Below are 26,313 nucleotides of genomic sequence, written 5' to 3' on the forward strand. Positions count from 1 at the left end.
CACAATCACCAATATCAGTTAGAGTTGCTGAGTTAACTTAATAATCAAGTGTTGGTAATACAATAGAGAGACTGCCATATAGGTAATCCCCCAGACCTCCTAGTCTCCACAGATATCTTATTGCAAGTGTATATATTGGTATTAGCTCACTCTATACGGGCTATATAACTGGACATTGATGTTCATAGTGCCTTATAAGCCTATTTATCTACCAAGACCATTAAGTTCAAGCATAAAAGGTATACCATATATCAATACCTACTACGGGAAAATCTGAAGGACAGGCAAGATATTAGGCCACATAGTCCTTAGATAGATTAATATACAGATATACCTAGAATATTAAACTTATTCTTAAAACTGGGTTACCAAGTACTCTATATCAGTGATATCATATAAGCTAAGTATCATACAATCAACAGAGAGTGTGCTTTTAACTCTCTCCAGGGTAGCATACACACACAATTTATGCTGTCTTTTTTATAAATAAAACTAATAAAGGTTATATTTTAATTTGATGACACAAATTCTTTTTCAATTATAAGTTCCAGTAATTTACCGAATTTATCACTACAATACATTGTTCACAGTGCAATAAAAGCATTTCTTTAAGACTAACAGGTTTGTTTAGCCTGTATAGTCCAGTTTTGTTAATTGAGTATTTTATATGCTTATGCACTGCTCCTTAAGTGTTTAGGTATAACCCTTACAATTGTATTATTCTAAGCAAAAATTAAAGATAAGAAACAAAACACTTAGGCTGCTAATTTAAGTGTAAAAAATAAAGGTTCAAAATCTTTTCCTTAAAAATTGTACCTCCACCTAGTGTGAATACTAGGTTTTCTAAAGAGCCTTTTACTGAGAACTATCACAATGAGTCTACAAAATGATTTACTACTAAGACAACAAAAAAGATTGCAAGATCTTAATTCAATTTTTAATACATCAAATGAACCGCCTCAAAATGTAGGGGAGGATCAGATCAATGATCTACTGTGCCAGTCACATAAGACATTATACAAACATACAAAGAGATGGTGGAACTTACACTTTTTTCAAAAGTATTTACAAGACAAAATGATCCCTAGAGGATTACGTATCAAAATGTTCCCTGGGTTTGATCTTAAAAAACAAGAACACATAGAAAGATGGGAAAAGGCTCTGACAACCTGCTCATTCACATTAATGCAGATACTAATAGAAGCAGATGAAGATGAAATAGCTTCTTTAGAAACAGAAATAAAAACTTATAATGACAATCTAAAGAATTTTGAAAACTTAGAAAAATTCACCAATTTATACACTCAATATCAATCAGAATTGGATAAACTTGAAAATGAACTCATTCAAACAAAAAAACAGAAATATCAAAGAGACCAGACTGACTATTTAAATAAAAGGGTGTATAAGTGGCAGAAAAGGTATAACACCCGCTCACGAAATAATAATCAGTATCAAAATTCAACACAGCAGCATGACAGTGAAACTGATATCTCAGACTCAGATACTTCTATAGAAAGCATCAACAGTGAAATGAGTATTCAACCCAGAGTATATACCAGGTTACAAACACAGGCCTTAACACCTAATGACCCATCAGCTCCCTCTATATCTACTAGCGCGTCCTCTTTTTTAGGCATAACAACGGGCAGACAGCGCACTATACCGGGCAGCAATCAGGTGCAAGAATCGAGGCCCAACAAGCGCAAGCCAGCAACCACTCCTCAAAGAGAGACAAGAAGGAGACAGCCAAGCCCATTCTCCAAGATCAGGATGGGAACCTAAAAATTGTAAATCTAACAAGCCATGTGCTAAACCAAACCCACATCTCTGTTCTGTCCAAAGGTCTTAGTTTTTGTCCAACAAACAAACTAAATAAATTTGAAGTTGTCAAAGACATAAATCTGTATACTAGAAAGCTACTTTTGAAAAAATTATATGCCAAGAAAGAACTCGGAGATGATTGGACTATGACAGACCAACTAGCCTTACAAGATCTACAAGACTTACTCAATGATAACTCAGATAACATATCCCCAGAAACTGACTGGAGACAAAAAATCAGAAATAAATCTAAATACATTCCTCCCAGCCATTTATCACCTCAGATCCAAGTGTTCAATGAAATTGTATGTGAAAAAATAGAAAAACTACCTGACTTCAAAATAAGTTCTAATCTTACCAAACATGAACAAAAAGCATTAAAAGAAATCCACACATGGCATGACACCATCATTAAGCCATCTGATAAGGGGGGCAATATAGTCCTATGGGACAAGAATATGTACCTTGAGGAAGCTACTAAACAACTTGACAATAAACATTGCTATAAGAAATTATTCGGCAATCCCACAGCTATGTACAGTGAAAAGTACAGTAAAATCATAGATAAGGCATATAAGGATAAAATTATCAACAGTACGGAAAAACAATTCTTATCACAGCAACATCCTACCACAGCTACTTTCTATATGATTCCCAAGATACATAAGGACATCCAGAAACCTCCAGGCAGGCCCATAGTGTCAGGCAACGGCAGTCTAACTGAAAAACCGAGTCAATACATAGACCAACGACTCAGAGAATATCTATACACGCTACCATCTTATGTTAAGGACACTATGGAGGTGCTGCAAAAACTGGATAACATGACACTATCCCCTAACTCGTTCATCATAACGGCAGATGTGGAGTCATTGTATACCAACATAAAACATCATTTGGGTGAACAGGCGATTTCTTATTATTTGAGTACAAATGTGGATGATAATCAAGATCATAATCAGTTCATCAAAGATCTATTACACTTTGTACTTCATCATAACTATTTTACATTTAAAGATCGTTTTTATTTACAAACACAGGGTACCGCAATGGGTACGGCCTGCGCACCCACGTATGCAAATTTGTTCTTAGGTTGGTGGGAGAACCTAACAGTATTCACTGAAGACAATGATAGATTTATGCAGTACATTCCTTGTTGGATTCGGTATATAGATGATATACTGTTCATCTGGGAAGGCCCCGAACCAATATTATGTGAGTTCATGGAAGTCTTGAACAATAATATATTGAACATCAAACTCACATACGAGTACAGTCAGCAATCAGTTAATTTCTTAGATCTACAAATACAAGTAGACCAAGAAGGAAGGGTGAGCACAAACATATACAGAAAACAAACAGCAACCAATACCTTATTGTACCATACCAGTGCCCATGCCCCCTGTACTGTTAAGGCCATCCCTAAAGGGGAATTCACAAGGCTGAGGAGGAATTGTTCTGATTTGAGTACATTCAGGCAAGAAGCCTCTAAATTATCTAACAGGCTACAAGAAAGAGGCTACAGTAAAAGGTCCATAAAAAAAGCTAAAACTGAGGCATTACAGCAAGACAGACAAAGGCTTTTACGACCACGTCAGAAAAAACAGGACAATAAACCAAGACTGATTACGACTTACAACCCCCAAATAAAACAGATAACAACGATAATTAATGATCACTGGCATATCCTAAAGAATGATCCCCTACTAGCAACTCAGATCGGGGATAAAGTTTCAATTGGATATAAAAGACCCAAAAACCTAAAAGACACACTGGTTAAAAGTCATTATATCCATATGCCTAAAAGAGCAAGTCAATCAAAAGGCATGTTCCCATGTGGGACATGCAGTACATGTCCCAAGGTACTGAAAATCAAGGACATTGTAGACAAATATGACAATAAACACATACTAGCTGACCACTTCTCCTGCACCACAACAGGTGTTATATATGTCCTTCAGTGTCCATGTAAGCTGTTCTATGTCGGAATGACGACACGACAAGTGAGGACAAGGATAATGGAACATAGCAGAAATATTAAAAATGCTTATAAGGACAGGGAGAAAAACAAACAAATAACAAGTGTAGCTAGGCACTTTTATTACAAACATGATAGCAATGACTCCTTGCTTAAATTTTCAGTATTACAAAAAGCAACTCTAGGTATTAGAGGAGGTAACCTAGAGCAAATACTACTTAAAATGGAGTGTAGATGGATACACCTATTGAATAGTGTCAAACCTCATGGACTTAACGACAACAACAACTATCATGTCTATCTGGAATAACAAAAAACAAAAAATAAAAATTAATATAGGGATCAAACACCACTATATGATCCGAGAAGATAACATTTTCAACATATCACACCTGGAATATGTATGATCCTTTACAATCAATGAGATACAATAAATTAAAATCAAGAATTTAACTCTTATTTACACCCAATTACTTCAATGGTTTCACTCAATAATATTTACAGTAACACATTCCTTCACTGTGCAGCATATTAATGGGACTTCTTAGAAACTATTTTCTTCTAAGTTCAATTTAACAACTCCGAATATCACACTTAATACACTGTGTTATCACCACACCTCACTTCATTTGGCTTTATTTTTAGCCAATTATTCATTATCGTAACACAAAATGAATACCCGCTTGAGTTGGATCATAGATTTTTTCACTAAATTAACTTAAAGTCCTTAGACGTTTTAATTTTAATTTTATCTTTAACTTGTTGTTAACTTATTTTCATTACAATCTATTTTACACTTATAACAAGCACTACTCACAGCTTAAACACGTGTTTTTTGTTTTTTGGTTTTTAAGATTTATTTTTAGTTTCACCTCTCACTTGTATATCACTTCAGTACTTAGCAAAAAGAACATTACAAATCTTGATAAGTATCTATTAATACATACATTAATGATGTTACATCCAAACAAATAGTTCCGGTTTTTCCCTATAAGAAAAAAATATACTAATATATACCTAAATAAAGATGAACGAAAATCAGGAAGAATTGAACAAGGCAGTGTTACACTGAAGCATTTATTTTCCAAATAATATATTACATTGTTTTGTTATCCAGTAACCATGGCGGGTACACATCGTCTCCATAGCAACCTCCGTGACAGAACTAACTCTAAGACTGACACAAGCTCTACCAATAGTAACAGTAGTCCCTGACCAATCAGACTTTAGAGGTGGGACATTAGAAGACTACATATTTCCGGAAGTGTGCCGGCCCGGGTAACCCCTCTGAGGATGCGTTAGAGAAACGCTGCGTCAGGGGTCCTCGCTATATTTTTTTAAACTGCCTCTCTTGTTGTAATAATTAGTAGAAATATCTTAGCTTAAATAACTCTTCTTAGTTAGTACTTGGTAACCTGTGGCTTTTCACAGGCTTAGGCAGTAGCTATTACTATTTATCCCAGTATATATAAAAATGGGTAACCGCTGCACTTGCATATCATAATACGATTACGTGTGGGTAATATAATATCTGGGGGTTTAAGTTCTGAGACAATTGTGTCTATACAATATCGTAGACTACCATAGAAAGAATACAACTTATAGATGTTATTATTAAGATAAGTACAAAATTAGACACATAGTGTAATACTTTTACAAGCAGAAACTTAGCAACACTGTAATATAACTTTAGTCAAAACGGAGTGACAGAAAAAACAAGTCTGTTTCTCACAAGCCTAGGTAGCAGCTAGTACTACTTACCATAGTTTTTGAAAAATGGTTAACCGCTGCACCTACATAATCTGATACGGCAACGTGTAGTAAATATAAATCTTGAGGATAAGGTTTTGAGATAACATTTTCTCAACAATATCTTTGATTATGCTATAAGCAGGATAACCTACAGGCGGCATTACCAAGATAATTTAACACTTGATACACAATGCCAAACTATTACAAGTTGTAACCTAGAAACCCTGCAACACTACTTGAACAAAAACAGTGTGACAGAAAAAATAAGTCTGCAAGCGATTTAAGCACAAAAATAAAGTTTGAGTCTGCAAAATCACTTTAAAATAGCTCCAGATTGGTTGAAAATTCCCACAATCTATTAAGATGCTATAATGCCACTTATTTGGACAATATAATAGGACACAGACTGCTTTAATATTAACACTAGCTGCAATCCGATCCTATCCCTTGATGCAATAGCATGTGCACAATCACCAATATCAGTTAGAGTTGCTGAGTTAACTTAATAATCAAGTGTTGGTAATACAATAGAGAGACTGCCATATAGGTAATCCCCCAGACCTCCTAGTCTCCACAGATATCTTATTGCAAGTGTATATATTGGTATTAGCTCACTCTATACGGGCTATATAACTGGACATTGATGTTCATAGTGCCTTATAAGCCTATTTATCTACCAAGACCATTAAGTTCAAGCATAAAAGGTATACCATATATCAATACCTACTACGGGAAAATCTGAAGGACAGGCAAGATATTAGGCCACATAGTCCTTAGATAGATTAATATACAGATATACCTAGAATATTAAACTTATTCTTAAAACTGGGTTACCAAGTACTCTATATCAGTGATATCATATAAGCTAAGTATCATACAATCAACAGAGAGTGTGCTTTTAACTCTCTCCAGGGTAGCATACACACACAATTTATGCTGTCTTTTTTATAAATAAAACTAATAAAGGTTATATTTTAATTTGATGACACAAATTCTTTTTCAATTATAAGTTCCAGTAATTTACCGAATTTATCACTACAATACATTGTTCACAGTGCAATAAAAGCATTTCTTTAAGACTAACAGGTTTGTTTAGCCTGTATAGTCCAGTTTTGTTAATTGAGTATTTTATATGCTTATGCACTGCTCCTTAAGTGTTTAGGTATAACCCTTACAATTGTATTATTCTAAGCAAAAATTAAAGATAAGAAACAAAACACTTAGGCTGCTAATTTAAGTGTAAAAAATAAAGGTTCAAAATCTTTTCCTTAAAAACTGTTTTTCTAGTGTCCAATGAGATTTCAAGATGCTACTGATATTGATGCCAAGGCCATCTCTAAAGAAGTGTGTTCGTAGTAACATACTACGTCACTTATATGCTAGTGTTAAAGGGACAGTTTACCCAAAAACTTTCTCTTGTTTACTTTGTTCCCAATTATCCATTTTACCTGCTGGAGTGTATTCAATTGTTTACAAGTAGCTCCTTAGCCTTTATATTCTGAAATAGCTGATTTAGCCTGTAGTATCCCTACAAAGTGAAAGTTTCTATACCTAGGTATAGGCTATTGAGTAACTATGTAAACACAGCCAGCAGAAGAAATTACACTCAAAGTGGGAGATGAAAGAGATAAAGCTCTAAAATGTTAATTTTCAATTATTCTTTTTAAGTATTGTACAGCGACAGAAATAAAAAAGGGAAACATTTGAGTGATAAGGTAATGAGATCACATCGCACTGCAAGCTTAGCCTATTTTGATGTGCTGCAGTTTCAAAGAGCAAATCCAGCTATTTCTTCTGTAAAAAGAAGCATAAATGAGGAATTTCTCATACATTTTATATGCTGCAGCTGGTATAACAAGTCATGGAAACCACATTCAGGGAAAAACAATTTTACCGTGAACTATCCATATAAGTGCTTTTTATTATTGCACATTTATATGTAGGATCTTGCACTATATTTTGCATTTATATATGTGAGTGTAAATGTATGTAGATTATAATTCAAAGCTAAAAAATGTTATTCTAAACTATATGTAAAAACAAAGATAGACATAAATATATAAATGTATTTCACAGGAATTGGGTTCCAAAATATTATTCATACACTTACAATTTCCCTTTTTTTAAGGCAAAGATGCTACTCTACTTCTCCAAAGCTTGAGCAAGCTTGTCACACCAGAGGAGAAACTAGAAGCTTTGGCAAAGAAGTATGCAGAGATGGTTGGTATTGCATGTATTTTCTATAAATAACCTTGTTCATGATGTGACTATGCTAGATAAACAAGGTTTTAAATTGTATGAACAGTTGTAAAGATCCATTAAACCTCAGTAGGGAACAGGTGCACACTCAGGATGACAATGAGATGAATCATTCCATTTTCCATTACTGTTCTCCACATTTCCTCATTAATAGTTATTAAAAGTTCAATATGTAATCATATAATTGAGGACTGTTTCTTTAATGATTCCGATAGAGCATATGATTTTAACAATTTTCCATTTTGTTTCTATTATCAAATTTGCTTCATTCATCCTTTGTGGAAGGAGTAACAATGCACTACTGGGAGCTATCTGAAGTGAACACATTGGGTGAGTCAATGACAAGAGGCAAATATGTGCTGTCACCAAGTAGCAGCTAGCTAGCTTCTAATTGTGCATTGCTGCTCCTGAAAAGTATGCTTTTAAACAAAGGATATAAAGGGAACAAAGCAAATTAGATACCAGAAATAAATTGGAAAGTTGTTTAAAATTGCACGCTCAGGGCAACTAAGGCCTTAACTATTACAACTTAACGTATATCCTTCTAACAAACCAGACTACATAATTTTTTTTAGTGTTCCATGAGAAAAACAAATTGTTATATTATTAAAATATTTACTTGTGGGTTTATACTAATATAATTACTAAACAGTCACAGATATGTCTAATGAAAAGACTATCCGGTAATTTATTAATTGTTGAAAGAAAAGCAAATTCCGATGGAATATACATGCTGTACACCCAATTATCAAATATTTACAATGGTATGTAACATTACACCTCTTACTAAGAAAATAGAAAATCAGACCCAATATGAGGCCACTCATTGTCCTTCATTATATACAAATAATTGCCAAAATCAAAATAGTTTATAACGATAAAGAGGCAATATTTAAACCCAAAATGATATACTACATAAAATATTAAAGATCAAATTAGATAAAAACAGATCATATGAAATTAACATTTTTATACTCAGAATAAACATATACGGCTAGATTACAAGTGGAGCAGTATTTTGCTATTTCGCTACAGCAAAAACTCTGCTAGGATTTTCATTTTTGTGCTAATCGGATTGAGTTCATATTACAAAATTCGAAAATCACGATTGTGTTTCCACATTCCCCCATATGTCAATGGAGAAAAAATTGAAAAAAAACGTAACACCCACTCTCTTGCGCAAATGCCATGACAAATTTTCATTAGCACAAACCCACTGCATATAGTAAATTATTTTTGGTTATTAAAGAGAAAACAAATAAAAAGGCAATCAATTCCAAATGCACTGATGTTAGCCCTCAATGCCAAGATGGCTTTTGACAGGGTAGAGTGGCCGTATTTAATATCCTGCTTAGGTAGTTTTAATATAAAGGGTCCTTTTAGGAACTTTATTAAGAATGTTTACTCTAACACTGCTGTTAATGGAGAGATGTCTCCAAGCTTTAGCTTAGGCAGAGGGACCCGACAAGGTTGCCCCCTGTCTCCCCTCTTGTTTATCTTAGTGTTGGAACCATTGGCGGTTAATTTCCCAGGTATAATTATGGAAGGGGAAAGTCCTCACCTTTCTTTATATGTGGAGGATATTTTATTATTTATACAGGACTCAGATAAACATTTACATAAAATGTTTAAATTGATGAATGAGTTTGGCAATTTTTCTGGCTTTAAGATCAATGGCAGTAAATTGGAAGTGTTATGATTGAATAAGAAAGATGATTGTGATATAAGTGATTTTCCATTCATAGAAACCTCTAATTATTTAACCTATCTGGGAATAAATATTTTAACTAATCCGGACAAATGGTGTAATATTGATTTTGAAAAAATATATCTTTCCATAGAGCAATCTCTTAAGTGATGGAGTAATCTGCCCATATGCCTGATGGGAAAAGCACATTTAATTAAAATGATGATTTTACCAAAACTTCTTTATTCATTTAATATGTTACCGACTCTGATCCCTAGAAAAGATATTGAGAGACTGAATAAGATCTTTAATAAGTTGCTTTGGAGCGGGATTTTTTTTTTGTATTAGTTTAGATAAAATAATCACCATTAGGAGGAGGAATTGGGTTACCAGATATTTATTTATACAACCTCTTATCGCTGACAAGATTGGCCGTAGACTCGTTGGTGGGGTCAAAACACTTTTATGTGAACTCATTGGAAAAAATATCCCCAAGGGGAGTCTACAGGTCATTTGTATTACATACGGAATTGAAAGAGTTTCACTCTTCAATCAGAAATAATATTATGCACAAAGGAATTTTAAAAGCTTGGTTCAAGATTGGTAAAATGTTAAAATTTCCCATTAAAGAGCCAGTTTATTTACCAATTAGAAGGAAACCCCAATATTAAGCCAGGCAGTGATTCACCGATATTTAAGGAATGGGAGAAAGTTGAGATTATATGATAGGAGACTTGTTAGACCCTGTGAAAAAGTTGATGCGAACATTTCCAGAATTACAATACAGATTTAATCTTCCTGAATCACATCTATTCTCCTATATTCAATTATCACAATATATAAAGGGAATTATAAAAAGTACCACATTTATTTGGAAACCTCATCCCATGTATGGAATGATAGAAGGATTTCGGAAAAGAAGATTCTCTTACTCTACTCTTTATAAAGCTCTATTGGACTCAAGGTTAAATGGGAAAAGGGGGAAAATTCTTAATGGGTGGCAAAGGGAAGCATCCATACAATTGGATGCCATAGAGATGGAAAAAGGCCTTAAAAATATTATGACAACTACACAAGAGTCCTACTTCAGAGATAATATGAAAATGGTACTGGCACTAGGACCCTGTGACCCTGGAAAAAAGACTGAGCTAAACGTAACCGTCCGGTGCTACCCCTAAATAAAGGATTTAACAATATAAGTAAAGAATAAAGGTTTAGGGTTTAATGAGCACTCTTTCCTAGTCTAAGTAGTAAGGAATTAAAAAATAATTTTTAATAATAAAATGTAAAAATGAGGAAACAACCTCTATATAATAAATGAAACCCCACCAACCAAAGTACTAATCAAGTGAGATTGACTTGCAGTGACTGCAGCTATTGGCCAAGAAACAGGGGGGTGAATGCATGCGCTTTTTATCTCACTTGATTATTACTTTGGTTGGTGGGGTTTAATTTATTATATAGAGGTTGTTTCCTAATTTTTACATTTAATTATTAAACGTTATTTTTTAATTCCTTACTACTTAGACTAGGAAAGAGTGCTCATTAAACCCTAAACCTTTAATCATACTTCAGAGAGTCACAGATTAAAATTTTACACAGATTCTATGTTACACCAAAAATAGCGTCAAATGTGCTCTAGTTGCAAAACACATAATTTATGCTTACCTGATAAATTCCTTTCTCCTGTAGTGTAGTCAGTCCACGGGTCATCATTACTTATGGGATATTAACTCCTCCCCAACAGGAAGTGCAAGAGGATCACCCAAGCAGAGCTGCTATATAGCTCCTCCCCTCTACGTCACACCCAGTCATTCGACCGAGAACCAAACGAGAAAGGAGAAACTATAGGGTGCAGTGGTGACTGGAGTATAATTTAAAATTTAGACCTGCCATAAAAAACAGGGCGGGCCGTGGACTGACTACACTACAGGAGAAAGGAATTTATCAGGTAAGCATAAATTATGTTTTCTCCTGTTAAGTGTAGTCAGTCCACGGGTCATCATTACTTATGGGATACCAATACCAAAGCTAAAGTACACGGATGACGGGAGGGACAGGCAGGATCTTTATACGGAAGGAACCACTGCCTGAAGAACCTTTCTCCCAAAAACAGCCTCCGAAGAAGCAAAAGTGTCAAATTTGTAAAATTTGGAAAAAGTATGAAGAGAAGACCAAGTTGCAGCCTTGCAAATCTGTTCAACAGAGGCCTCATTCTTAAAGGCCCAAGTGGAAGCCACAGCTCTAGTAGAATGAGCTGTAATTCTTTCAGGAGGCTGCTGTCCAGCAGTCTCATAGGCTAAACGTATTATGCTACGAAGCCAGAAAGAGAGAGAGGTAGCAGAAGCTTTTTGACCTCTCCTCTGTTCAGAATAAACGATAAACAGGGAAGAAGTTTGGCGAAAATCTTTAGTTGCCTGTAAATAAAATTTCAGGGCACGGACTACATCCAGATTGTGTAGAAGTCGTTCCTTCTTTGAAGAAGGGTTAGGACACAATGATGGAACAACAATCTCTTGATTGATATTCCTATTAGTGACTACCTTAGGTAAGAACCCAGGTTTAGTACGCAGAACTACCTTGTCTGAATGAAAAATCAGATAAGGAGAATCACAATGTAAGGCCGATAACTCAGAGACTCTTCGAGCCGAGGAAATAGCCATTAAAAACAGAACTTTCCAAGATAACAATTTGATATCAATGGAATGAAGGGGTTCAAACGGAACACCCTGTAAAACATTAAGAACTAAATTTAAGCTCCATGTTGGAGCAACAGTTTTAAACACAGGCTTAATCCTGGCCAAAGCCTGACAAAAAGCCTGAACGTCTGGAACTTCTGACAGACGTTTGTGTAAAAGAATGGACAGAGCTGAGATCTGTCCCTTTAAGGAACTAGCAGATAAACCCTTTTCTAAACCTTCTTGTAGAAAAGACAATATCCTAGGAATCCTAACCTTACTCCATGAGTAACTCTTGGATTCGCACCAATGTAAGTATTTACGCCATATTTTATGGTAAATCTTTCTGGTAACAGGTTTCCTAGCCTGTATTAAGGTATCAATTACTGACTCCGAAAATCCACGCTTTGATAAAATCAAGCGTTCAATTTCCAAGCAGTCAGCTTCAGAGAAATTAGATTTTGATGTTTGAAAGGACCCTGAATCAGAAGGTCCTGTCTCAGAGGCAGAGATCAAGGTGGACAGGATGACATGTCCACTAGATCTGCATACCAGGTCCTGCGTGGCCACGCAGGAGCTATTAGAATCACCGATGCTCTCTCCTGTTTGATCCTGGCAATCAATCGAGGAAGCATCGGGAAGGGTGGAAACACATAAGCCATCCCGAAGGTCCAAGGTGCTGTCAAAGCATCTACCAGGACCGCTCCCGGGTCCCTGGACCTGGACCCGTAACAAGGAAGCTTGGCGTTCTGGCGAGACGCCATGAGATCTATATCTGGTTTGCCCCAACGTCGAAGTATTTGGGCAAAGACCTCCGGATGAAGTTCCCACTCCCCCGGATGAAAAGTCTGACGACTTAGGAAATCTGCCTCCCAGTTCTCCACTCCCGGAATGTGGATCGCTGACAGGTGGCAAGAGTGAGACTCTGCACAGCGAATTATCTTTGATACTTCCATCATCGCTAGGGAGCTTCTTGTCCCTCCTTGATGGTTGATGTAAGCTACAGTCGTGATGTTGTCCGACTGAAACCTGATGAACATCCGAGTTGTTAACTGAGGCCAAGCCAGAAGGGCATTGAGAACTGCTCTCAATTCCAGAATGTTTATTGGAAGGAGACTCTCCTCCTGAGTCCATGATCCCTGAGCCTTCAGGGAATTCCAGACAGCGCCCCAACCTAGTAGGCTGGCGTCTGTTGTTACAATTGTCCAGTCTGGCCTGCTGAAGGGCATCCCCCTGGACAGATGTGGCCGAGAAAGCCACCATAGAAGAGAATTTCTGGTCTCTTGATCCAGATTCAGAGTAGGGGACAAATCTGAGTAATCCCCATTCCACTGACTTAGCATGCACAATTGCAGCGGTCTGAGATGCAGGCGTGCAAAGGGTACTATGTCCATTGCCGCTACCATTAAGCCGATTACCTCCATGCATTGAGCCACTGACGGGTGTTGAATGGAATGAAGGACACGGCAAGCATTTTGAAGCTTTGTTAACCTGTCTTCTGTCAGGTAAATCTTCATTTCTACAGAATCTATAAGAGTCCCCAAGAAGGGAACTCTTGTGAGTGGTAAGAGAGAACTCTTCTCTTCGTTCACCTTCCACCCATGCGACCTTAGAAATGCCAGTACTAACTCTGTATGAGACTTGGCAGTTTGAAAGCTTGACGCTTATATCAGAATGTCGTCTAGGTACGGAGCCACCGAAATTCCTTGCGGTCTTAGTACCGCCAGAAGAGAGCCCAGAACCTTTGTGAAGATTCTTGGAGCCGTAGCCAACCCGAATGGAAGAGCTACAAACTGGTAATGCCTGTCTAGGAAGGCAAACCTTAGATACCGGTAATGATCTTTGTGAATCGGTATGTGAAGGTAGGCATCCTTTAAATCCACTGTGGTCATGTACTGACCCTTTTGGATCATGGGTAAGATTGTCCGAATAGTTTCCATTTTGAACGATGGAACTCTTAGGAATTTGTTTAGGATCTTTAAATCCAAGATTGGTCTGAAGGTTCCTTCTTTCTTGGGAACCACAAACAGATTTGAGTAAAACCCTTGTCCGTGTTCTGACCGCGGAACCGGATGGATCACTCCCATTAGTAAAAGATCTTGTACAAAGTGTAGAAACGCCTCTTTCTTTATCTGGTTTGTTGACAACCTTGAAAGATGAAATCTCCCTTTTGGGGGAGAGGTTTTGAAGTCCAGAAGATATCCCTGAGATATGATCTCTAACGCCCAGGGATCCTGGACATCTCTTGCCCAAGCCTGGGCGAAGAGAGAAAGTCTGCCCCCTACTAGATCCGTTCCCGGATCGGGGGCCCTCAATTCATGCTGTCTTAGGGGCAGCAGCAGGTTTTCTGGCCTGCTTGCCCTTGTTCCAGGTCTGGTTAGGTTTCCAGCCTTGTCTGTAGCGAGCAACAGCTCCTTCCTGTTTTGGAGCAGAGGAAGTTGATGCTGCTCCTGCCTTTAAGTTACGAAAGGCACGAAAATTAGACTGTCTAGCCCTAGGTTTGGCTCTGTCTTGAGGCAGGGCATGGCCTTTACCTCCTGTAATATCAGCAATAATTTCTTTCAAACCGGGCCCGAATAAGGTCTGCCCCTTGAAAGGTATGTTAAGTAATTTAGATTTAGAAGTAACATCAGCTGACCAGGATTTTAGCCACAGTGCTCTGCGTGCCTGAATGGCGAATCCGGAATTCTTAGCCGTAAGTTTAGTTAAATGTACTACGGCATCCGAAATAAATGAATTAGCTAGCTTAAGGGTTTTAAGCTTGTTTGAAATCTCATCTATTGGCGCTGAGTCAAGGGTCTCTTCCAGAGACTCGAACCAAAATGCGGCCGCAGCCGTGACAGGCGCAATACATGCAAGGGGTTGCAATATAAAACCTTGTTGAACAAACATTTTCTTAAGGTAACCCTCTAACTTTTTATCCATTGGATCTGAAAAGGCACAGCTATCCTCCACCGGGATAGTGGTACGCTTAGCCAGAGTAGAAACCGCTCCCTCCACCTTAGGGACCGTCTGCCATAAGTCCTGTGTGGTGGCGTCTATTGGAAACATTTTTCTAAATACAGGAGGGGGGGAAAAGGGTACACCGGGCCTATCCCACTCCTTGGTAATAATCTCTGTAAGCCTCTTAGGTATAGGAAAGACGTCAGTACACGCCGGTACCGCATAGTATCTATCCAGCCTACATAATTTCTCTGGGATTGCAACGGTGTTACAATCATTTAGAGCCGCTAATACCTCCCCTAGCAGTACACGGAGGTTTTCTAGTTTAAACTTAAAATTTGAAATGTCTGAATCCAGTCTATTTGGATCAGATCCGTCACCTGCAGAATGAAGCTCTCCGTCCTCATGTTCTGCAAATTGTGATGCAGTATCTGACATGGCCCTAGTATTATCAGCGCACTCTGTTCTCACCCCAGAGTGATCTCGCTTACCTCTAAGTTCTGGCAATTTAGACAAAACTTCAGTCATAACATTAGCCATGTCCTGTAGAGTGATTTGTAATGGCCGCCCTGATGTACTTGGCGTTACAATATCACGCACCTCCCGAGCGGGAGATGCAGGTACTGACACGTGAGGCAAGTTAGTCTCCATAACTTCCCCCTCGTTGTCTGGTGAATGATGTTCAACATGTACAGATTGACTTTTATTTAAAGTAGCATCAATGCAATTAGTACATAAATTTCTATTGGGCTCCACCTTGGCTTTTACACATATAGCACAGAGATATTCCTCTGAGTCAGACATGTTTAACAAACTAGCAATTAGACTAGCAAGCTTGGAAATACCTTTCAACTAAATTTACAAGTAATATGTAAAACGTACTGTGCCTTTAAGAAGCACAGAACAAACTATGACAGTTGAATAACAATGAACCGGAGTAGTTATAAAAACCACATTTTTCCCGGTAAAAGCATAAAATTAGCAAAGGATTGCACTCATTAGCAATGGATGACTAACCCTTAATATCAGAAAAAATGTATAAGATTTAAAATATAAGCGTTTTTTATCACAGTCAAAACACAATCTCACAGGTCTGCTGTGAGTGATTACCTCCCTCAAAATAAGTTTTGAAGACCCCTGAGCTCTGTAGAGACGTTCCGGATCATGCAGGGAGAGAAACAGACTTGTGACTGAATTTCTAATGCGTAGCAAAAGCGCCAAAATAGGCCCCTCCCACTCACACACAACAGTGAGGGAAGTTCAGTGAAACTGTTTTTAATTTAAAATAAACGACAGCCATGTGGAAAATAGCGCCCAAAACAATTTTTCACCAAGTACCTCAGATAATTAAACGATTTAACGTGCCAGCAAACGTTTAAAATCTAATAATATGAAATGTCATTAAAAAGCCTGCTGCTAGTCGTTCACACTGCAAGTTAGGCTAAAAGTTATATGCATACAGTATTGTCCCAGTGAAGTGCCATTCCCCAGAATACTGAAGTGTAAACATATATACATAACAGCCTGATACCAGTTGCTACTACTGCATTTAAGGCTGAACTTACATTATATCGGTATTGGCAGTATTTTCTCAGTCAATTCCATTCCTTAGAAAATAATATACTGCAACATACCTCTTTGCAGGAGAACCTGCCCCGCTGTCCCCTGATCTGAAGTTTACCTCACTTCTCAGAATGGCCGAGAACAGCAAAATGAATCTTAGTTACGTCCGCTAAGATCATACAAAAACTCAGGTAGATTCTTCTTCAAATTCTACCTGAGAAGAAACAACACACTCCGGTGCTGTTTAAAATAACAAACTTTTGATTGAAGATATAAAAACTAAATATAATCACCACAGTCCTCTCACACATCCTATCTATTAGTTGGGTGCAAGAGAATGACTGGGTGTGACGTAGAGGGGAGGAGCTATATAGCAGCTCTGCTTGGGTGATCCTCTTGCACTTCCTGTTGGGGAGGAGTTAATATCCCATAAGTAATGATGACCCGTGGACTGACTACACTTAACAGGAGAAATAAATGCGTTAAATGTAATTCACATGACCCCAATTTGAAACATCTCTTATGGGATTGTCCTAAAATTATAAAATACTGGGCAAAAATTAGCTTTTGGGCCTCAAAAGTATTAAAAGTCAAGATTAATTTAAATTTTCTAAATGTTTTGTTTGCCATTGACAGACATGTTAAACAGGAGAAAGCTAGACTCATGACAATGAATATTCTGCTGGCAAGAAAATGTATAATGACATTATGGCTGTTAAAACGAGGCCCCAGTATACAAGAAATCTTGTTAGTCCATTTAGATCAAATGAATACGGAAATATTTGACGTATTATATGATAGAGACTTAAGGAGTTTTTAAAAAATGGGGCAATTCTATTAATATATTAGAACCGCACGTTCAGCAACAGGCCCTTGCACCATTGGCCCCCTATACACTGGTAGGTCAAGTATAAAATTCTAAAGAAAATGTATTAAGTGTTAGAGTACCTAGCAAGGTAATAAAGTAAGAGCAAGGACTTCTAGAAATAGGCACCATAAGATCAAGATACAAGATGGACAATACTGGGGACTCCATGGGGGTAATTAATGCTCTTGACTAAGACTTTTAATCATCATGGAACTTGGTAAATAAAAGAATTTAATATATAAAGAATTAGCAGTAAGACCCTCTAATACAACAGTCTGAACAGTGTAATATGTTTTATATCTGAGACCGGGGATAAATTACCTATATATATTTATGCTCCTAGGGCATTGTATAATCTCGATGAAGAGATAGATGTAAAATTGTGTAGATGTTACAGCGTGTTATGTAAACCGGAAAGGACAATTGTTTTTTTTGGTTTTGTTTTTTTGTGATGTTGTTTGTAGTGGTATACATTGTAACTTGAGATTTTCAATAAAGAAATAAAAAAAATTAAAAAACGTAAAACCCACTCTCTCGTGCAAATACATATATAAATACATATTCTCATTAGCATACATACATATATAAATACATATTCTCATTAGCGCAAACCCGACATGAAAACATGAACACAGCATGAGAACTAGCGCAGCAAAGGGGGTAAGTATTACTGCGATGGCAGCAAATTGTAAATATATAAGTATATGAATATATACATATATATTTATGTGTTAATATGTGTATATACACAAATTAACACATACATATATATGTATATAAGCATATACATATGTATTTACAGGGAACACACAGTTCCAATAGACTGCAATGTAAAGGCACTATTCAATGCCTTTTGTTTATCTAATACCCTACAGCCACCAACTTTAGCCCCCAAAAACTGCTAAGTGCAATTACATTATTAAAAAATTAAGATGCTACTATAGTATACTACACTTTATTTTGGGGGAATTTGCTGCAGAATTATATAACATTAGCTTACCGCCAACTTTATGAAGCAAAGAACTGCAGAGATATTTAATTATGAAATTGAATTTTCCAGAACTCCGCTCATAGCTCTACTAAGCGGGTTTTTATTTCCATAAGCGATTCGCGGGCACGGTGTCTAGTTACAGTATGCCCGATAGCGCCATTAAACTGAATGTAGCTCGCTCCCGCTACCAGATCAGAGCGGGAGCGAGCTACATTCAGTTTAATCGGGCGATCGGGAAAGCTGTGACTAGACAGCGTGCCCGCGAAGCACTTGTGGAAAAAAAGACCCGCTCAGTAGAGTCATGAGCGGAGTTCTGGAAAATTCAATTTCATAATAAAATATCTCTGCAGTTTTTTGCTTTATAAAGTTGGCGCTAAGCTAATGTTATATAATTCTGCATTATGTGTATATTATTTTGTAGGTTTACTGGCTCTTAAGGACACTATTAGATGTATATATCCTGGAATGGGAATGTAAGAGATTTTATATAGGAGAGACTACCAGACCTATAGAGTATAAGAGAGCATTTGTGGGAAATTGAGAAAGGAGACTGGGATGGCGGTTTGTAATTTGTTTTATTATTTTTTGCAAAAGAGCTAAACTTTAGTGGGATTTTTTTCTTTGGGTGTTTTTTTTATTTTATGGGTCATGTAGTTTAGTGTTATGTATAATGTTGTTTTTATTTTGGATACTGTAGTTTATTTTTATGTAATTTACTGTAGCTTTTTGGGGGTTTTGTAACTTAGATTTTTTTATTTTTTGTAACTTAGTATGGTTAGTTTAGAGGGAGTTCATTTAGAGGGGTGTTTAGTTTAGAGGGGGGTATGGTTTGGTGTAGTTCTAGTTTGCATTGGATTGTGGTGGATTAGGTCTTAATCTCCTAACCAGCCGCCATACCAGGCATGCAGTTTTGTAATACTATAAATATAATGCAATTGTCTTTTATAAAATAAATATCTATTTTAAAAATATATATTTACAATAATAAATGCATCAAGCTAGAATATCTACATTTTAATTTATATATCCAATACTTATACTTATATGAATTATACATGACCATGCATTTTATTTAAAAGATTGTAGATATAATGTAGGCAGGTCTTGCATTAATCTTCAATATTTAAACAGTTATGCATGCATATTGCATAATGGTTTAAGTATAACAGACATGCAGTTATATAGATCTATCATTTTAATTATACTGACTTTGATTAGAAATAATAAACACAACAAGCAACATTAATTATATTTTAATTTATATGCAAATATTTAAACATAACATACATAACAATGCATCATTTTAAATATTGAATATTTATGTGTAGGGCCTCAGCTTCTACAGTATTGTAAATATCTTAAAAGGGATTTAATGGCTGCTTAATGTTATTTGAAACATAAGCAACTATTAAAACCCTTTTAAAATATCTCCAATACTTTGAATAATCTACATTGTACATGATAATGCATATTTTGTCAAGGAGATGAGGTAAACGCCGGAGGACCGGCAAAACCTCTCCTGCCTAGTCAGGATTCTGGAACTCAATGCTGGACCGGAATTGAGCCCTGGTCCACTGCTACTTAAAAAGGGTGCCGATCTCGGAGCTCGTTTCCATTGAGCCATTAAAAATGGAGCCGTAAACTACCGAAGCAGCCGACAGCTAAAAGTAATTTACGGCTCCATTTTAGTACCAGGTTTCCATTGATAAAGTTTCTGCTTTGCGTGCAGTCACTCTTTTCGTGTAGGTATAAGTTAGCATTGTGTTAACGCTTCCACCCGATGCCAGTTTTCTAAAACATTAATAGGTTACTATGGTATCCCGACCTTATACTACACTTGATCGCATATACAGCGCCGCATATAAGTGTATATGTTACCCGTTGTTCGCTGTTAAAATCAAACACCTAACACATGCGCAATATCTACCTCTCAACCACAACCCCCCACCGCAATAACTAACAAATGTATTAACCCCTAATCCGCCAACCCCCATATTGTAAAGTATCTATTAAAACTATTAACCCCTAATCCACCATGCCCCCACAATGCAATCTACCTATTTAAATTTTTAACCCCTAATCCGCCATGCCCCCACAATGCAAATAACTAATCAATAAGCCCCCTAACCTAACACCCCCTGAAATTAACCCCATTACATAAATTAAAATAATCCTAAATTACAATTAAAATATTAAATCCTAAATTACAATTAAAATAAAAAAACTAACATTAATTTAAAAATTAAACCTAAGATTAAATTACAATACTTAAATCTAAAATTACAAAAAATAAAAAAGTCTACAATTACAGAAAAAAATAAACCGAATTATTCAAAATAAAGAAATTAAACCTAATCTAATACCGCTACAAAATAGAAAAGCCCCCCAAAATAAAAACACTCCCTAATCTAAGACTAAACTACCCTTAAAAGGGGCTTTTGTAGGGCATTGCCCTAAGTTAAACAGCTGTTTTACCACCCAACCAACACCCCAAAATAAAAAACGTAAGTATAAATAAAACCTAAGCTACCCATTGCCCCTAAAGGGGCATTTGTATGGGCATTGCCCTTAAAAGAGCATTCAGCTCTTTTATACTGCCCAAAAGAACCCTAATCCAAAAAAAATACACCCCAAAAAGTTAAAAATAAACCCTAACCCCAGAAAATCTACTCACGGTTCCTTAAATCCGGTCATCCATCCTCATCCAGGCGGCGACACCTTCATCCATCTCGGGGACGTCTTTTATCTTCATCCCGGTGGCACGGAGCGGAGCTATCATGGACAGTGATGACATCCTGCGCTGAACGTTCTCTTCATACGATCACCGCCGTACACTGAAGTTGAATGCAAGGTACCCGTTTAAAAATGGATTTTAGTAGCTCTCATCCTATTGGCTGATTTGAATTTGAAGAATCAAATCAACCAATAGGAATGCAAGGTACGCCATTTTTAAATGGGTGTCTTGCATTCAATCTTCAGTGTGTGGCGGTGATCGTACGAAGAGAATGCTCCACGCTGGATGGCTCCGTGGCCACCTCCGCTCCACGTCGCCTTGGTCCTGGATAAAGTTAGAAGAGGTCCTCGTGCTGGATGAAGATATCACCGCCTGGAAGAAGACCTTCTCCGCCGGACTTCAGGAACGGTGAGTACCTATTTGGGAGTTAGACTTAGGCTTTATTTTAATTTTTTGGGTGTTTTTTTTTTTAGATTAGAACTTTGTTATTTTAATGGGCACATAAGAGCTGAATGCCCTTTTAAGGGCAATGCCCATACAAATAAGGGCAATGGGTAGCTTAAGCTTTTTTTTAGTGTTAGGTTTTATTATTTTTGGGGGGTTTGGTGGTTTAGGGAGTTTACTGTTGGGGGTTAATTTTTAGGTAAAAGCTGATTTATTTAGGGCAATGCTCTACAAAATGCCCTTTTAAGGGCTATTGGTAGATTAGTCTTAGATTGGGGGGGGAGCTTTTTTATTTTTAAAGGGGTATTAGATTAGGTTTAATTTTTTTATTTTGAATAATTCGGCTAATTTTTTCTGTAACTGTAGACTTTTTTATTTTTTTTAATTTTAGATTTAAGTATTGTAATTTAATCTTAGGTTTAATTTTTAAATTAATGTTAGTTTTTTATTTTAATTGTAATTTAGGATTTATTATTTTAATTGTAATTTAGGATTATTTAAATTTATGTAATGGGGTTAATTTAGGGTGTGTTAGGTTAGGGGGCTTAGTGATTAGTTATTTGCGTTGTGGGGGCATGGTGGATTAGGGGTTAATAGTTTAAATAGCTAGATTGCATTGTGGGGGCATGGCAGATTAGTGGTTAATAGTTGAAATAGCTAGATTGCATTGTGGAGGCATGGTGGATTAGGGGTTAATAGTTTAAATAGCTAGATTGCATTGTGGGGGTATGGCGGATTAGGGGTTAATACATTTATTATAAGTTGCAATGTGGATGGGGGGATGGCGGATAGAAGGGTTTTGACTTGTTGGGTTAGATTTTAATGGGAAAAAGGTCTCATAAAGCACCTTTTTTCTATTTTACACCTAGTTCAGCTGGGTGTAATTTTTGTTAATGTATCGACAGCCTCAGACAGTGTATTGACGGTTTGCGCGGGCATTGGAAACCTGGTATAATTTAAAGATTAGCGGCGTCTGATACTTTGTATGGGACACGATAATGTTTTCGGCAGCCGGAGTCTGGTTGCCGAAATTGAGTTATTACGGGCAAATGGAAGTAGTTGGTGAACGATATTGCTTTCGACAGCTTATTTAACGGTTTGCAAGCACACGCAAACCTAATTACGGCTCAATGGAAACGAGACCTGAGAAGGGTGCTAGGGATCAAGTCGGTCTTTTAGTATGTTGTCAGCAAGTTTTGCCATACCACCCTTGGTCAGCTGCCGGCGTTTTAGCATATCTTAAACATTGATTTAAACATTGATGATTACTTTAGCAACATGGCTTCATAGTTATAATAAGGAGGTTTATTATTCATAGTATAGTGAGTTATTTTTTGACAGTAAGCAGTTAGCTGAGCATTCCAGGGGAGTGTAGGTTAGACATTACGTCAGTACAGTATTAGGGACTTAGTTGGGCGTTCTGGGGGTGTGTAGGTTAGGCGTGACGTAGGTATAGGCGGTCAGGGGGAGTTAGCTTGGAGGTGCAGGGGGGAGTGTAGGTTAGCTTTGATGTAAGTGTATGCAGTCGAAGGGAGGTATCAAGGTGGAGCAGGGAGAGTGTAGGTTTAGTGTGACGTAGTTATAGGCATTCAGGGGGAGAAACCAGTACTTTGCTTCGTACACATAGACACAAGATCAATATGTTCAAAGCAGCAAAGTGCAGGTTTCGAGGAGGGTAGCAGCAGTGTTGTCTTGCTAGCTATCAGCTGCTGCGATAACATCTCCTGAGCTAGTTAGTGTAGGTGTAAATAAGCTTACGAAACACTGAATTTGTGTTTCAGTGAGCACACTGTCTGTGCCATGTAGGCACACTTTGAATAGATCTGTTGATGTTTTGAACATCGGGGGCCTTGGTCTTAAGCAGCATTTGGACTCACTGCCTTGCTACGCTACAATAATTCTTTAGATTTTTTTACCATTGCTCTGTTTACTTCCTGAAGAATCACTCCAATTTAGTCTCATGCAAAATGTACTGACAAACAAGTTTTTGGAAGTTTTTTACATTTAATGTAAAATGTCTATTTAATCATTTTGTTTACATTTGCTTTACTAGTGATCATAGTTCTAACGTTCTTCTGCCATTAGTAACACTAAAGCTTAAAATCATTACTTCCTGAAAACAAAATAAAATGATTATCAGTGTCACAATTTCACTCCTAAATGTGCAAGATTAATGACAAACAAGATGGCAATTTTGTCGGTTTACAGATTACATCACAAGTTGAAGGACTTGTTTGTAGATTGATCTGTTTTTATCCGTGTATTGATGGTAATAGGGGACTTGTGCAATGAAACTTATATGCCCCAAAACCATAGAGATATGATTTTTGTCTTTTTATGTGTGGGCTGGTATCATTTACAGACAGGAAGTCACAAATTAAATATACAGCGTTAATTTCCATCAGTTGTTTTAATCTTAATATTATAGGTCAACGGTATCTCTTTTGGTCCTGTGCATAACATATTTTGCTTTCTTGCTTTGTTCTTTAGATTGAAGAACATCGTGCTGAACAAAAGTTGCTGAAACAGTTACAGAAGCGCCAAACACAGCTCATAAAAGAGAAGGATCAACTGCAGGGTGAGCACAGCAAAGCTATCCTAGCTCGTAGCAAATTGGAAAGCCTGTGCCGTGAACTGCAAAGACACAACAAATCTCTTAAGGTAACTATTACAGCACAGTGTATTACATCTGCATCTTGTAGGCCACTTGGGGCAAATTCACAGTCACCATTTTTATCATTTATTTATTTTAATGTTTAGCTGCTGATGAATTTGGATGACATTTAAAAAAAATGCATTTATTTTGTATAGAGCTTCTTGCACAATGTAATATGAATAAGCAGGAAATCACATACATATCTGTCAGTGATGTGCAGTAATGTCATAGGTTGGTGAGGCATTGGCTATGATACGCCCAAAAAACACATATATAAACCCAATTGACCCTTATACTCAGCAGTAAGGACTATAGTTGGCACTAATATTTGTGCACCTCAGAACAGCTCAGCCTCTCACATTAGCCTCTCACATTATAAAACACACTTACTAAGTTATTATATATACTGGGCAGCAGCAAGGACTATAGTTGACATTAATATTATTGTACCTGCATTTTCACAATTAAAATGCTGCTGTTTGGGCATTTTAGTTCCCTCTCACTCTGTGGCTGCACTGAGCTGTGCCATAAGGGATTTTCTTTTTATTAGTAGTAGTAGTAATAATATTTTGATGGGTATTTTTCCTTGAAGCTTCCACAATCACTAAGTATTCTTAAAACAGCCTTGCTACTTTGCACTGCAACTAACTTGCACTGTCACTACACTGACTCTGTATATATTAATTTATTAAACTGATTAATACATTTATATATACAGACAGAATAGACTCATCATCGGTAGAGAATGCATGGGCGTTACCAGACTTTACTGGGCTCTGGTGCAAAGTTTGTGGAAGGACCCCCATTCTCATTTCAACAATGTGTGTGCGTGTCTATGTGTCTATATATATATATATATATATATATATATATATATATATATATATATACATATATATATATATATATACATATATATATATATATATAAACATATATATAAACGGTATATATATATATATATATATATATACAAACATACACACAGTATATATATATATATATATATATATATATATATATATACACACATAAATATACACATATATATACATATACAGTATATATATATACATATATATACATATATATATATATATATATATATATATATACACACACACACACACATATACTGTATATACATATATATATATATATATATATACATATATATATATATACATATATATATATACATGTATATATATTTATCTCTATATACTATATTCGCGTTTGTAACGCCAGTTGCGCACGCATTCTCAAAGGAATGTTGGCTGTGCGAGGCAGCCAAAAGAATGTTGACTGCTCGCACAGCCAAAAGAATCCACCGCAGGTGGATTCTTTCACCACCCTGCCATTTTTGGAATCCACCTGGATGCAGCATAGGCAAACCCGAATCCTTAAAAAACACACAACTGCATGAAATAACTAAAAAACACGTAACCGCCCGCAAGAAATACAAATAAAACATGCAACCACCCACACGAAGTATAACACAAAAAAAACTAACCTCCCACACAAAGTATTAACAAACACCTAAACCGTCAACCCAAACATCGCAAAATAATAAAGTTATTAACCCCTAATCCGCAAATAACATAATTAAAATATTAACCCCTAAACCGCCAACCCCCCACATCGCAATAAACCTATTTAACCTATTTACTCTTAAACCGCCAACCACCCACATCGCAATAAACCTAATTAACCTATTAACCCCTAAACCGCCAAGCCCCCACATCGCAATAACCCTAATTAATATATTAACCCCTGTACCACCAACCACCCCACAACGCAAATAACTAATTTAATTACTGAGCCTCCTAACCTAACACCCCTAAATTAACCCCAATTACTACTAAATTACAATTAAAATAAAAAAACTAACATTAAATTACAAAAAATAAAAAAAAGTCTAACATTACAGAAAAAA

At 36.6% G+C, this 26,313-nt stretch overlaps 1 protein-coding gene across 1 annotated transcript in view; it reads left to right on the plus strand.

The window, feature by feature from the left end:
* TXLNB (taxilin beta) overlaps positions 1-26,313 on the plus strand; it is a 203,551-nt gene that overhangs the window by 78,004 nt on the left and 99,234 nt on the right. The window contains exons 3-4 of the mRNA XM_053710659.1: positions 7,683-7,774; positions 24,212-24,382. Coding sequence (XP_053566634.1) covers positions 7,683-7,774; positions 24,212-24,382 — 263 coding nt within the window. The remainder of the gene's footprint in view (positions 1-7,682; positions 7,775-24,211; positions 24,383-26,313) is intronic.

Source organism: Bombina bombina, chromosome 4 (genome assembly GCF_027579735.1).
Source record: "Bombina bombina isolate aBomBom1 chromosome 4, aBomBom1.pri, whole genome shotgun sequence".
Lineage (NCBI taxonomy): Eukaryota > Metazoa > Chordata > Amphibia > Anura > Bombinatoridae > Bombina > Bombina bombina.